This window comes from Microtus pennsylvanicus, chromosome 14, assembly GCF_037038515.1.
Source record: "Microtus pennsylvanicus isolate mMicPen1 chromosome 14, mMicPen1.hap1, whole genome shotgun sequence".
Taxonomy (NCBI): domain Eukaryota; kingdom Metazoa; phylum Chordata; class Mammalia; order Rodentia; family Cricetidae; genus Microtus; species Microtus pennsylvanicus.
Window position 1 is genome coordinate 25,858,435 of NC_134592.1, and position 16,393 is coordinate 25,874,827.

The window sequence follows — 16,393 nt, forward strand, 5'->3', positions numbered from 1 at the left end:
ATATCTGACTCTGGGTTTGCATCATTAAAACCAATTAGAATTTGTGCTTCAGTTCCTTAAACAGAAAGCTATTGAAAAAGAAAAGAAAAAATGTTATATGTACAGAAGATAGTTTATGGACAGATGGCATCCTCAGAACTTTATGTCACGATCTTGAAATATGAGAATTTTGTGTTAATTGGGAGCATTGGGGTGACACCTGTGGCCTCTTGGGAATTCCTATCAGAACTTCCACAGAACAACACACCAATGGCCGCTCTCAGAACCTCTATGTTGTTTATCAGGTCCCCAGCCTTCCTTGAATACTCCCAAATTCCACAATTCATAGGGGTGAGTAATGGCCTAGTGGCATCGCATTTTCCTGACCTGTGCAAGGCTCTGGGTGCTTTCCCTAGAAGTGCTAAATAAACAAAAATCAAACCCCGAGCTCCACAAATTCCACTCTTAATTAGGAGTCAGGGGCCGACAGTCTTCTCTAAATAACATCCGGAATACTTATTTTAGAATAAGAGACCTCACCCTTCTTACTCTACTTGGGTAGTGTGTGTGAACACTGAAACTTGACCACAGCCTCAAAAGCTGTCTGAGATCTTGCTCCAGGCATCTTCACTCTCACCTTGACCTCACTGGGCTTATGCCCACCTGGCCATGCCAGGTTCTCAGGCATTTATTCCTGCAGGTTAAGAGGCGGGATGCTTCCTTGGTGCTTTTGTTTTTAGTTTGGTCTATCCCAAATGTTCAGCAGCTGATGCAGGGGCATTCTTATAACTCATTCCCACCTTCATTTTACTCTAAAGCATTCAAGCCAGGGGCTAGTGGGTATTATTAGCAGGTGTTTAAAATGACACCCTGATCTTCCCTGCCACATTGCCCTGGTTCTAGTTTTGTCTGACAGTGTGTGTTTTAGGAATTGTTTCTTTCCCCAGGATAATGTAGCCCTCCTGAGGACAGACAGATTTTTATCTTGCTTACTCACCTGTAGGACAGTGTTCACTGCAGAGTTGACATTCAGTAAAACATGTAGGTGAGCTAAATATGAAAATCTTTTTTTCATTGGACAATCATTTATTCATTGAAAAAATCTTTTGCTGACTATCTCACCTTTGCAAACATTGAGTTGCATGCTGGGAAAATATTTTCTATGATTGTTATGATTACTTTCTTGAGACCAACAGTTATATAGATAAATATGCTTATCCTCTGATAAAAGATACCAAAGTAAGATTAATAAGGTAGTGGATTGTTACTTTGATAGAATCAGAGAAGGCAAGGGAGCCTTCTCTATGGAAGCATAGCTGAATTGTGATATAAAACAACCCCTAGCCTGTTCCATTAAGATTTCATATTCTATTATATGTAAACTTTATACCCAACCAATACCCTAAAGGCTAAGGAGATAGCTCAGTTAGTATAGTACTTGCCAGACAAGCATGAAGACCTGACTGAGTTCAACTCCCAGCAGCCCTGTAAAAAGCCATACATGGTAGAACACACTAATAATTCTTCTGCTGAGGAGGCAGAGAAACAAAAAGGTCCCCAAGCCTAGTTGGCTATCCAGCATAGCCAACTCAGTGTGTGCCCCATGTCCCAGTGAGAGATGATACAGCTAGTAATAATAATACATCCTCAGGAACAATACTCAAAGTTTGTCCTCGGCCTTCACGTGCACATGTACACATAGGCATCTCACATACTCACTACCGTGTATACACACAGGGAAAATGTACACTCGTATTTCACTGGAAATAATGATGTGCATGTCAAAGTTGCTAGAGGGTGTGCACTAAAGCACTCTGTTAATTTACTCTTGAAACATACCCAAAAGATAAATTGAATTAGAGACTTCATCTATTTTAAATTTTTGATAAAATGGTTGACATGTGAAATAGCAGATGCAGCAATCCTATTAGCATCAGGTGATGGGTATGTATATGATCTCTATACACTTCTTGCTTCCTGTGTGCTTGGAAATGCTCATTTATTCCAGCATGGAAGCAGTTTCTTGAATTTCCATGGTTTTGCATAACAAAGAATGTCATAAATCAAGGCAAGTTTAAAGTACATTGGTGGGTCCTTCAGAGAAGTAGATGCAGCGGATGGGAGAAGCTTTCCTGTTGGCCTCAGTGCTGTCTAGTGCTATTTGGAGCCTTTGAGGTGGTGGGAGTTAGTCGTCTGCTACTTAATAGATTTGAAAAGATTTTTATCTGCTACTACAGGATGCTAGTTCTGACACTGAGGTGGGCAAGGAAGGCTAAATAAAGCCCAGATAAGGTACATGTGACATGATTTCTTTACCTAAAATGAAGGTTATCAGAAATACAGTTTGCCTAGTAGAGTGGAGATAGCAGATAAAGAAAACATGTACTTTAACCAAAATAACATTTTTAAAGAACTAAGTTGATTCTATGTTCCCACATTTATACAGTTATTATCTTACTAATATTTGAATAGTTATAAGTGAGACTCTGGGTGAAGACACTACAGTATTGTCCTCTGTTTTTATTAGCAAGAAAAAAACACTGTTCAATTAATTTTTAAATCTTGGCTAATTATACTATGAGACAATGTCAATTTAATAAAAAACATCATTCCTTAAGGTATAAAATATGAAAGTTGTTTTAGAAGTTGATATCATCTTTATAATTTTAATAAGAAGAGTTAACCCAAATATTATTGTATCTTGCTACAGTAAATGGATTTAAAGTTTTATTTAAAAATTATATTTTTAACCCAGATTATACTGAATATATATTGAATTAATTGAATATATATTTAACTATATATTGAATATATATATTGAAAACACTTGAATCTTTTAAACAATTTTGAATAAGGTGGGATTTAGGGTAAGAAGCCATAACAAGGAAAATGATGAAATTAAGATTATAACATCAGCTTCATGTGTTACTTCATACAAGTTTGGTATTATTTTATCACTTAGAACTATTTTGTTGGGTTATTAACTATTATGAACAATATATTTAAATCTCATTATAAAGTTATTTAATAAATATAAAAAGTGACAGAACTATTCGGTAACTTGGAGTATGTGACTATCAGTGGCGTTGAAGATGGCCATCACCCACCACTGTCGCCGTCCCTGGGAATGTGCTCTCAGATGGTGCGACCAAGTTTATCATCTGATTTCATAATGCAGGCATGAAAAGTCCTGATGTTTTAATCAAAGCAGAGTTTTTGAAGTGATGTCTGGTTTTCTTTATCCTTTGAGGAAGACTGTGTTTTTCCAGGTCATAGTCACTCAAATTTGATTGTATCTAGAATAAACTATCTCAGAGAGAGAGGAGGGAGAGAGAGAGAGAGGAGGGAGAGAGAGAGAGAGAGAGAGAGAGAGAGAGAGAGAGAGAGGAGAGAGAGAAGGGAGAGAGAGAAGGGAGAGAGAGAAATAGAGAGATCATTTTGATAGATGAAAAGGTGAAAAAGAGGAGAGTACAGTACGTTCAAAATGTATGTGGTATTCTTCTTTTATATTTTTAAATAATGTCTATATAATGTCAGGTCCATTTCTAAAATGAACTTGTTTCTCTACATTGCCCTTTTTGTTTAGTCTTTATTTGCTGCAATTATAGCTTGATGTTCAGTGCCTCTCTGCTATTTGAAAGTTACTATAGTTGATGGTGCCTCCGATTCAATATTTTTTTCTGTGCTTGATGTTTGGAAAGTACTTGACAGTTTCCAGTGCACTTTCAGGTCCAGCCTTTTCCTGCTAATCACAACTGCTGCCGATGGGTACAGGATGATAAAGACTCCCATTATTTCTCCCCATTAAAAATAAAAGACTGTGGCTTAGAAGGACATTCCTGGAACTGTGAGTCCCCTCAGTAAGGGCTGGTAACTTCAGTTCCCTCCCCAGTGTTCAGTTTCCCTCCTTGTGAGTGCATTTTAGTTTCAATTTGAAGAAATAAAATTATTGCCACTAAAAAATAGAACATCCATTGTCAAGAATCTGTAAGTAGCTAACATATTGTTCAGCACACAGAAGGAACTATGTTCTTCATAGCAGGGATTAGCAAGAACAGTATTTATAGAAACAATCTGGAATGTTTCCAACAAAGAAACACGTTACTTTGTTTCCCATCTTCTCATCCTTCACTTCATTCTTGGTGTTTTCTCGTCAGGAAAAACCCTTCAAACCACTTACTTGGAAAGAACTCTGTGTCATTTGTAAGCTAATAAAAAGGTAATAGATTGACTCTATAATCTAGAAGGAGAAATCTGTGGGAAAATGTATCTTCTTCTAAAAAAATATTATTCACTCTTTATCATCACTTATTCGTTGCTCCATTTTCTTCCAGTTCCTCCTCTCTGTTCCTCTCCCAACTTCAGGTCATCATCTGAATTTTGTTGTTTGTTTGTTTATTAACTCACTGACTATAATGTTCCCTGTGTTTGTGTGGGTAACCATCTTGAATAACAACACCCCTGCAGAAAACTGACCCTCCCTCCATCAGCTGCCATCAGTTGCCAGAAGCTCTCAGCTAGAGGTGGGCTATCATGAGCCTCTCCCATATCTATGCTGGATGTTGACTGGCTCTATCTTGTGCGGGTCTTCTGCAGTCATCCACATTTCCCTCCTTTGCAGTATTCTGGGCAGAGGGAGTCTGATACAGAAGTCCCTTTCTCTGACCAGCTGTGGGTCTTTGTATTAACCTCTACTCACTGCAGAAAGAAGCTTCTTCAGTGAGGGCTGTAAGCTGTCCTATCTGTGGGTATAAGGACAAGTATCTAGAGGGTAGGTTGGTGCTGTGTCCAGTTAACAAGTAACAGATGTAGGTTCTCCATAGGGCTTCTTAGGGTCCCTCCAGGGTTTATAGTGGCAAATGGAACAGAGACTTTTGGCATTTGGAGGACTCCACACAGCTTTCCTCTCGGGGCCTCTTGCTGGATGTCATCAACAGCACCAGGCTTTGCAGGGCTGCGAAGTGTATAAATGGAGGATTCTTTTAGCGTCTGGAGGAAGCCACACAGCTAGCTTTCTCCTCGGGGCCTCCTGAAGGATGTGCAGCAGGAGCACCAGGCTTTGCAGGCCTGTTCTCGGCTACTGTTCGGGTTGGTTCCAGAGAGTGTTAGACAGTTTGGATAAAAACAGGACCCTTCAATGCCAATACAGCTGTGCTGGATCGAGTCACTTTCAGTGAAAGGCGCACAGTTCGTCCTCTATGTGAGCTCACCCTTCCTCTCCTTGAACCGTGTTTACTCAGGTCTTTTCACCACCGTTCAGCCATTTGTCAGGAAACTTTTGCAGTAGATTTCTTTCCAAATGAAATAGAATTGCATTTTTGAACCCAAATAAATTGCTTCATAACCTTGTTTATTTAACATGTACGTTGTGCCAGAAATATCCACAGTCTTAAAAATATAGACAAATTCTCCTTCATCTTCTGCACATATGAGTTCAATATGTGTAAGAAAATTATATTTACTGTATATTAATAAAATTAATCAGATGTGCATTTTTACAAAGAGAAGTATGGTCAGATTTGTTCCGTGAGTTTTCTCCACAGGAGACAGGATCTAATATTTGTAATGAATTCCTCTCTTTAATCCTAATGGATGCTACTTATGCTGTCATGTGACATTATTCAATTTCCTTCTGGTCCGAAACAAAGGAAGATCTAAGGGAACAGTTCTACAGGCCAGTTCAGATTTCTCTGCTCCATAGGCGTCTGATGTGCGTTGAAATTTTGGAAGAGTAAAGCTGGCAGCCTGTGCTTTGCCTTTGTTGACAGACATGTGAACACATCTGTAAGGGGCAAGCCACAGGGGCTCACAGACAGGGTTTCTAAATTCCAGTCTCTTCTATCACTTACACTTTTAGGAGAAAATAAAAGCAAATGACAGACTTTTGGCATTTAAGAAAAATGCATGAGTTCTTTAGACTGTTTAGAGCATGATAACTGCATTTGTTTTTGTTCAGTCAACATTTATTTGAGGAAACTCTTGTGAGCTGGAGTTTATGCTGTAGTCCCACACATTATGATATCCAGACTCATGTGTGTGTGTGTATGTGTGTGTGTGTGTGTATCTGTCTGTCTGTCTGTCTTTCTGACTGCTGTGCATATGCATGGATATTTAGATACGCATGGTCCTGAGCATAAAAGATGAAATTCTTCATGATTTCCTCTTAAAACACCTCCAACAAAAACAGTCTCATCAAGCACACATCTTCAGAGAGTGGCTGAAAGGTGTTGATGGTTGGAAAGGGGTTGGAAATAAAGCAGCCACAATTACAGCTTCTGGATCCTTCCATGATCCAGCTTATTGTTATATAAATGTGGAGGGGATTTTTTTGTAGTGAGAACATTGCCATTTCTGCATCCAGGGTACTGGAATCTGCTTCATGGTTTTGCGACTGAGTGATTGTCAGTTATCATTTATACTCTGGTCCTTCATGGCCTCATCTATATAAATTATTCACAGTAATATGCCTACACTGCATATGGTGGTGTGAGGAGCTCAGAGCACATTAAAATGTAACTCAGGGTTGAATTTACAGGTAAATTATATTTTTTGGTTTAATCTTTCATTATATTTCCAAACAGGGTTGGAATTAACCTGTACCTCTCAGCCATGAGACTACAGCTTCCATCAGGGAGCTAGAAATATATATGGTGGAGATATATATATATATATATATATATATATATATATCCTGCTTCCTAACTCATCTGTTGTGTAAAATATGCTGTGACAACGATTATAGTACGTTTCAGAAGCAGGCCTCTTGCTTTTGGTATGAACTCACTTGGTATTCCAGCGTGGCTTTGAATTTGAGGTTCTCTTGCCTCCACTTCCCAACTCCTGAGATTATAGGCACGTGCTGCCATGCCCAGGCAGAAACATTTTTAAACCTTTCTGTGAATATCTGATATGTTTTAAAGAATTTTGAGAAATAAATGAGTTTAAAATACTTAGTCCAGGTTCAGAGGATCACTCCCAAATGAGAAGAAAACATGAGGTTAAAAAAAAAGAAATAAAATTTTAGTGCTGAAAGTCTATTAGGATCTGCTTATGGAAAGGGTTTATTCATTGCACAGTTTTCTCTTAAAATAGTTATCAGAGCTTTGCTTTGTGTTTTATTTCCAAGAATTAATATAGTTCTTAAATATCTCTAATTTTATTACTTAAGTAAATATAGCTTACAAAGTGACTAAAAACAAACAACAACAAAAAACCCAGCTCCCTGCTTTCTGAAGCCTACATACTGTATCCTATGTTAAGAAAAATGTCGTTTTGATGAATCTTTCCAACCCATGGAAAAATTAAGTGAAACCATTTAAAATGTATGGCAGTTTAAGTAAGTACACGAAGCAGAAAAACTAACAATAATATAAATGTTAAGCAGAAGGAACAAAATACTAAATCTTTTCAATGGACCCCGAGGAAGAACACTTTGCTAACTTGGAACAGCACAAAACAAGTTCCTGTTCAAAATGGCGGTGGCTGCATTCTCCTTGCTCTCTACAGGCTTCTGAAGAACAGGAGCGCTGATTTGTATAGACAAAGCCAGAAAACAGCTGAAGCTTCAAAACACTGGAAAAGCCACATAGAACTCAGAACAGGAGAGGCAAATCCCACATGCCTGTCAAGGGGGTCACTCTGCAGAATTCCAGCTAGGCTTTGATTGAGCTCATTAGTGCAGTTACTGAAGAAGGAGGAGGTGGGGAGGGGTGGACTGAAAATGTGTTGAGCAAAGGCATCCCATTAGTTTCTTGTATCCATCCATTGGGCTCATCCATGCCCAGCAGCCGTGGGAGACATAAAGTCTGGGCTCTGAAAAAATTGCCTTGGTGAGGCCCTGGTGGGAGACGCCAGGCAGAGCACAGAACCTCTGGAATGGGAAGCGAATCAAGGGGGAGACTGAGTGGTGAGTGATAAGTTCTTCTCAAATCAAAACTTCTGCCATGCCCATAAGTCAGACCTAACCACCCAATCTAAAGCGAGGGCCAGTAGTTCGATTAATAAAAACCCAGAGACAGATGTTGGGGTTCAGCCTGAAGGTCAGAAAAGCAAAACACCCAGCCTCTGGCTCTTACCTCTACCTCAGTCTGAAATGGTGATCCTGCCTCAAAAAATCTCCAAATAAGACTTAAATGAGAGCTGTCTCCTCCTGTCTTATATTTCTCTCTAGTTCTGGGATTAAAGGCTTGCACCATTATGGCCCGGTTTCTAAGGCAATCTAGTATGGGGCTACTGGGATTAAAGGTGTGTGTCATCACTGCCTGGTCTGTAAGGCTGAGCAGGCAGCTGTTTTACTCTCTGATCTTCAGGCAAATGAAATATTACAGCCATATGACTTGCCTCCTTTAGTGATTTAATCCACCACATAGATATCACTTGAGCCAATTACTGTTGAGCCATGTGTTGGTGAATACCAAACCCTAAAACACAAAACCCGACATGGTGGCCAGTTCTCTGTCTCAGAGCAGACCTCTGGAGCATGTGACTCCTGCAGCCCCATGGGAAGGTCTACGATGAAAGAGCATGGGGATCTCATTGCTAGATCCAATGATACTCCCGGCTACTAACTGATCTGCTGCTCTGAGAGTTATGCCCTGAGTCATACATCACTTGTGGGTTTTTGTTTTGTTTTGATAATTAAAATTCATTTCCAATTAGAAAGCTAACACCGGTTTCCTGTATATACACCATCTTTAGCTCAAGGTAGATCTAACCACTGAGCATCCAGGAGGTCATTTTAAGATCATTCCCTCTTGATATCCACATTGGTGGGTGTAACAGAACCAGCTATTCAATGGCTTTGTAATAACTTACTGATTGATAATCAGCAGTCTTATGCCTCTGCTACAGATGTTTGATTTCAGACATCTCTTCTCTCTTTTGAGAACTGCTCTGCATTTGCGTCTTTCCTAAACATAATGGTTGAGAACTCTTTGCAATGACAACATTTGAGGGTGTCTAATGTGCTCCGTAGAGATGCATCTGCAAGCTCATCTCTCCTCACTATCACCTGGTGCTTAATTTTTGGTGTTCACTGAAGCAATTTTTGTAAATTAATGCAAATATGAAATGCTCTATAGAAAATTTCACAGTGTGTCAGTTGAAAGCAATTATCTAGGAAGCCTTTTAGAGGAGTCAGGTTTGCAAATGCATCTCATATACTTTGTGAAAGGAACTAATTCTCCTGATTTGAAAGACCTATTAAAAATATTTATTCTTATTTGGCTATAAATTTGTAGTTTAATTTGCTGGTGGTGTGGCTTGTTTTCAGTATTCAGATTCTGAAAATATTAATTTTTGATGAATCCCCTTATGCTTTGGTTTGTTCTTTTCCTAGAGTACCCGAGTGGCCTTAGACCATCTGGAGTCTGTGCCTGAGAAACTGAGCCTTCTAGAGGATTTCAAAGACTTCAGAGTGAGGAGGAGTTGGCTTGTCTCTTTCATTATTTCTGTCTGAGTTAGGACGCTTGACATCTTCCTGATGCATAAGCAAACCTGTGGGAAGGGAGGAAGTGCTGACAACCACTGGGGGTTTTAACAGTGCCATCTTCCCAGAGTTCACTGATATTTATGAAGTCAGGAATAAAAATAACCCAACTTCTGCATTAATAGAACATAGAAAAAAAAAGATACTTTTATCTTACTATTAGAAATTTGCTTTTTCTCTCTAAATGTGTAACAATAATTTAGAAAACCCTAAGAATTAAAGGGGGTGACACATTCCAGTGACATCAGAAAGATGAGATACTTTGTGTTTTAGAGACATCGTATTTCATAGTTATTCCTCTCCCATGACATGTGAAATCCAGTTCATGATAGTTTAGAGTTCATTTCTTCTCGTGTCCCTTTAGGGGATGCAAATGGAAAGTATAGCCTTAGCAAGTTATAGCTTATTACTGTGTCAACACACTAGATACAAATAAAAGATTAAAACTAAAAATGATGTAGTGTTCATGTTGTGAACATGTAGCCTCTTGTTTCAAATTGGCCTTAAAATCCCTAAAAATATGACTTACGTAATATTTAGGTTCTCTATAAATATTACATATTATTTGATGATACGTTTGAGGAGGAAAATAGCATGGGCATGTTGCAATCAATGATATGATGCAGATCTCAAAATATAATGAGTATTTTTGATGATTTCATAACTGAACTATTTTAGCATGATCCAAGAGTCGGTTGACACATCCTGAAGCTGGTCAGTTGCAAAGAGGAAAAAACAAGTGTTCCTTGTTTATTGTGTTGATTCTGTCTCATGTTGTGAATGTGTATTTCCAGTTTAAATCCCTACCAGACAGTTAGGACACCAACATACAGAGCCCTGTGGTTTCCCTTCATTCAACTCGGTGTGGAGGATGTTTTTTATTCCTCCTCTGTACTAGTGTGACTTAGATGAATGAAGGATGAGTGAGAAACAGACGCCCACTTAGGACCAGGGTAAGCCTGTGACGTAGGCTCCCAGTAAACTCGCTTGTCCCTCAGTGCTCCTACTAAACAGAAAGCCTGCGAGTGCAGTCCAGAAGTTTTGTTTTCTTATCAGAAGTTCTATTATTGTCACTCAGAGTCTAGCAGTGGTCTAGAAGCCTGTCTTACACATGCCCAGACCCCAATATGAAGATATGTTTATACTGAATTTTTTGGGGAGAATGTGTTTTCAAGTTCAGAGCTGTACATTCCAATTTTTTAAAAGTGTAACCTGTATTCTGAAAAGAGACATGCTTGTTTAGCTATTTTTGTTTGTTATCAAATGTAGCAAGTATTTTTTATAACTTTTATTGCACTATGTAGTTAACAGTAGCTAAATCCATTGTGAATTTCTTTGATATTTGGACATTTTTTCTGTTTTACATATGAGGAAATTGAAGCTTTGAGTTTGCAAATTAGCTGGGAGAGAGATCTAATTTGTCTTCTTTTCACCGTTGCCTCCATCTTGTAGCCCATTCCATATGTTCATGTGTATTCCAAAGACATCTATACAATTAAAAATAACTCATTTATATCACTTTCATGAAATAATATAGCCTTAGGTGAAAATATAGAAAGCCTTCATATTATTAAATATGGATTATATTTACACATGCACATATACACACATGTATATCAGTATGATATAAATAAGAATTCAACGGCCTACATGTTCATCTAAATACAAGTTCATGCCCCAGATGACATAATGTCTCAGGGAATCCTTTATTTGTTTTATTATGCACCCCCGGGAATACTTTCTTAATAGAAACTGAAGGACACAAATTCTGTCATCTGTGCCACCACTAACATATACACACAAAAATGCACTTTACAATTGTATTTTAAACTCTATCCTACTTTGATACACTTGACTTTATTCTTTCTTGAATAGACTATATCGTCCCCCTCAGTCTCTCTTCCTCTTTTAACCCCATTTTTGGAGACCAAAATGCTTCAGCTCTGTCACCTGAATTTAAACATTGCTTATTTGGTAGAGTGGGAAGGGTATGGCACTGAGTTCCAATCCAGATCCGCCACAAACTGCCTAGCTTTGGCCAAGCATTCGTGGCTTTATGAGCAGCAACTTTTTCTTTCCTTTGCTGTCCTCATGAAAATGAAAAGCTTGGAGCTAGATTTCCAAGTTCCCTTCCCCACTGAGCCACCAATAAGATGAGGTTCTGTGGGAAGATTTCAGTCTCTACCTACCATAGATAACTGTACACACCAAAATCATTTACCCTCATTGTCTTCTAAATTGTCCCACAAATATTACAAGTCTAAATAATTGACTCTCAGAGGTAATTCCTGTGTTCCTTCTTTTTCCTGAAAATGAAGAGAAAGGAAAAAAATAGAATAAGGGTCCTGAACATGTTGCTTTCTTAATTTATTTGTTCTCAGGATTTGTATGACTATGAAGAAAAATGAAATATTAAATTTGAAATATATGCGATCCATTGGCGCACAACCCCTTCTCCAGGTGTGGAGCAGTTGGTAGTTGTTAGCAGCTGGAAAGGGAGGGTTAATGTTCTCTAAGTATATCACACCCATCTTATACCTGTGACCAAGTACAGCATGGCCGTTTTCTTATTTTCCTTTGGACGCCATTTTTTTTTGTATGTATCTCTCTAAATACAGTTATTTTTCTGTACTCCAATATTTCCTTGCTCTTATTTTGGAGCACTGATTATTCTTTCATTTACCAATTTTGAACCCTATCTTTTTCAGGTTTCCTCCAGTTTATCTGAGAAAACTGATGGCAGATATTCTAAATACAGAATTCACAGAGATGCTGTTCAACAGCGCCGAGATGACACCAGATACAGAATCAAGAGCCTTAAAGTAATGTTCTTTATACAGTTTTGAAAACTTGGGTCATTAACTATCTTTAAGTCTATACAGCTGTGGCAATGTTTGTGTCAGAGTACTTAGGAAAGGAAAGATTCCACTCGATTTCACTGTTGTTATAGCATGTCGTCTGTCTGTAGAAATGAATACCACCTAAGAAATCCTGAGCCAGGAAAACCCTGGTCACTTGGTTGGTTAAAGATATTGTAAATGACTGCCCTCCTTCATGTGTAAAACAAGGTGTACTCGGCACAGAAGTCCCCTTGAGGTTCAGTATCCTGTGCTATTGAACCTAAAGCCTTGGTATTTCTAGTTATTCTCTTAGGTAGGATAATTCTGTGCAGGACCTCAGATTTATAAATGTGTAACCAGCAAATAGATGAGTGAGATCATTTGATCATGTTGACAAAAAGTATACCATTCCCTAGCCTTACCCCACTATCTGAGGGCAGACAGATGAGCCACTTGGCCCTTGTCTTAGTCAGGGCTTCTATTGCTGTGAAGAGACACCATGACCCCGACAATCTTAGAAGACATTTAATTGCAGTGGCTTACTTATAATTCAGAGGTGCAGTTCATTATCATCCTAGTGGGACATAGTGGCGTGCAGGCATACGTGGTTCTGGAGAGGTAGCTGCTACATGTTGATATGCAGGCAGCAGGAAGTAGACTGTGGCACTTGGAGTAGCTTAATCATAGGAGATCTCAAAGCCAATCCTCACAGTGACACACTTCCTCCAGCAGGGTCACACTTACTCCAACAAAGCCACACCTCCTAATAGTGCAGCTCCCTTTGGGCACCATTTTCTTTCAAACCACCACAGCCCTGAAGGATCTTAGTTCAGAACCAAGTATCTTGACTTAAACATTGTGACATTCTGGCCAGGTAGTTTTGTTGCTGAGGTGGCATTATGCATTATAGGCTGGCTGGCAGCATCCCTGAAGTTTATTCAGTTTAGCATCGCCCTCAGTTGCCCGTAGCACACCCACCCAAATTGTGACATCCAGAAAGATCTCCAGGCATCGCCAGATAATCCCTGCAGGACGAAATTACCACCCCCAACACACATGCTCTCTCTCCTCTCCTTTCTCTCTCTCTCTCTCTCTCTCTCTCTCTCTCTCTGTCTCACACACACACACACACACACACACACACACACACACGAAGAATGTTGACCTATAGAGAATCCATCTATGCTCAGATGTGTACTTAAAATTACAGAAAAACAAAAACAAAAAGTGTCCATTTTACACACTTTAATGCTAATGAATATTCATTACACAGTATGTATTCACATATTACAACCAAGTGTTATTTCCAAGGAGCCGCCTCCTTCCTAATATAATTGGATAGAGTTAGATAGTACTCATTTCGGTGAATCTTCTTTAGCATAGTTATGCTGTTGATACCTTCAAAGTTAAGAGAATTTCTCATGATTCCATTACTTTTTACCAGTTTTTAAAGTTAGAATGATTAGCTACACTGTTAAAATTTTTGCCTTGTATGTATGACAATTTTTAAATTACCGTCCAACATTCCTGTATCGTACCATACATCCTGAATTATTCATTTCTCCTTCAGTGGAAGTTAATGTGCAGGCAACAGGAGCCTGTGACAATTACTACTCACTGAGTGTGTCAGAACAGACTTTCCCAGGTATTACATGTCTTATGTGAAGTCACGCCTACTCCTCAGCAGCTGTCAGATTGGTCTTATTCATCTCCATTATTGCTGAAGAAAGTAAGGTTATGGAGTGGTTCAATGTTTGAATCCATATTTCAACCTAAGTCTACCTAAGTGCAATGTTCTATGTTCTTGACTGCTGTGTTATTTCTATGTTCGGTCTTCATATGGCTTACAGTCACAAAACATAGAACTGTATTTTTAATGTGTTGGAAAAGTTTTCTTCAAAACTGCATGATTACATTATCACTAGTTAACAGAGGTCTGCGTGCATACTAAACCTTTAAAACATTATTTCTCAATACAGCATGATTTGCTAGCTGGTGAATTTGTGCTATCTAGTGGTGTCAAACTTCTATAAATCAGTGCAGTCTTCATAATAGCATATGGCAAAGTCATGAATGTTTAACATGGGTAGCAAGTAGCTGCACAATTTTATGTAAAACTGGATTTGCAGCCGAAGGCGAGTCAGGCCTGTTTATGGAATGGGTTAAACTTGGAAATATGAGAAAATAAGCTTGAGAATTTTAGAAATAGATGGTATAAGTGTAGCACAGGCCCACAAATTCTTTTTTTTTTTCGAGACAGGGTTTCTCCGTAGCTTTTTGGTTCCTGTCCTGGAACTAGCTCTTGTAGACCAGGCTGGCCTCAAACTCACAGAGATCTGCCTGCCTCTGCCTCCTGAGTGCTGGGATTAAAGGCGTGCGCCACCACCGCCCTGCTCACAAATTCTATTTTACAAAGGCCATGCTTCGGAATAATACTCTGTAAACATTTTTACATATTTATCCATTCTTGTGATAAATATATAGATCACCACCAAATTCAGCAGATGCATGCCCTAAATAATGCAGCAGACTGACATTTTGTGACTCTGTCTTGTCAGTTATGGACACCAATCGTCATTTTTACAAATAAATTTAAAGAGACTGAGAGCAGAGGTCTGTGCTAGTTAGATTTTTGTCAACTTGACACAGGTTAAAATTACTTAAGTAGAGGGAAGCCACACTGAGAGAAAGCCCATTCTGAATAGTTTTCTGTCACTGTGACACAAGGTAGGGTCATCATAAAGGAGGGAGCACCAATTGAGAAGATATTTCCATATGATTGTGCCATTGGTGAGCCTACAGGACATTTCCTAGCTATTGTTGATGGAGGGCTCAGCATACTGTGGGCGTGGCCATCGCTGGGCTAGCGGTCCTGGATTCTTTAAGAAAGCAGACTGAGCAAGCCACGAGGAGCAAGTCAATAGGCTCGAATCTTTAGTGCCCTCTGTATCAGCTCCTGCCTCCAAGTTCCTGCTCTGTTTGAGTTCCTGTCCTGATTTCGTCAATGGTGAAGAGTGGTATGGAAGCATAAGCCAAATCAGCCCTTCCCCTCTCATCTTGCTGTGCTCATGGTATTCCATCACAGCAATAGTGACCCTAACCAGACAATGGCTGTGCTGCATGTCCTTCATTAGTGATTGGTGTGAGAAGGCCCAGCTCACTATGGGTGGTGTTTCCCTTGACCTGGTAGTCCTGGGGTGTATAAGCAAGAAGCAAGCCATGAGGAACAAACCGGTAAGCAGCACTCCTCCATGGCCTCTGCATCAGCTCCTGTGTCCAGGTTCCTTTCCTGCCTGAATCCCTTCCCTAACTTTTCTCAGTGATTTTGACCAGAAGGTGAAAGATATAATAAATCCTTTCCTCCCCAAGTTGGTTGAATCTCACTAAGATAAAGCCAGTTCTGAAGTTTTATTGGAAGAGGTTGTTTCCTAGCATTCATTTGCAGAGTCCTGCATTGCTGTGGACAAATAGCTGTGGGAACTCAAGACCATATTGGCATCTGACTTCTCTCCTGTTACTGCTGTCATGTAAGAAAGAAATGCAACATCATGTGTGACCACACCATTGCAGGGAAAGACGTGTGAGCAGGAAGCAGGCAAATTAGATTCTCATTCCACCCAGGCCCACAGCCCCTCTCCTTCTGTCTACCCCTTGTGACACCAGCAGGAGAAAAAGGATCCAATTTCTAGAAACCTGTCAAGAGTCCAAACAACCCAGTGCGGACAATTTTAAGAGCACGATGTAATATAAAAATATGCGAATATAATAGAGTACTAAGCTGACCAAGCTGATTGCATAGAGCCTGATCTCCATTTGTATTTAGAATTCAAGTCAAAGTCAAGCCCAACACACTCTCACTGACTCTCTGTAGACAACAGAAGCATTTCATGGCCTCTTTTCCACCCAGCCTAATTGAGTTTCTGTAGGAAATGCAGTCTTCCTCACAGCCCCAGCTGTTTCAAATAGAACAGAATGTCCACAGTGAGCCAGTAACACAGCATCACTAATCTGAATTCACGGAGGAGCGTGGTTTGCTCAACAACCCCTCCATTTGTTACCTTTATCCATACTAAATATATGGTTTTAA

At 39.4% G+C, this 16,393-nt stretch overlaps 1 protein-coding gene across 2 annotated transcripts in view; it reads left to right on the plus strand.

Moving 5' to 3' along the window:
- Cep128 (centrosomal protein 128) overlaps positions 1–16,393 on the plus strand; it is a 342,557-nt gene that overhangs the window by 310,205 nt on the left and 15,959 nt on the right. For both annotated transcript variants that reach the window (XM_075948454.1, XM_075948455.1), the window contains 2 exons: positions 9,317–9,394; positions 12,175–12,288. In XM_075948454.1, coding sequence (XP_075804569.1) covers positions 9,317–9,394; positions 12,175–12,288 — 192 coding nt within the window. The remainder of the gene's footprint in view (positions 1–9,316; positions 9,395–12,174; positions 12,289–16,393) is intronic.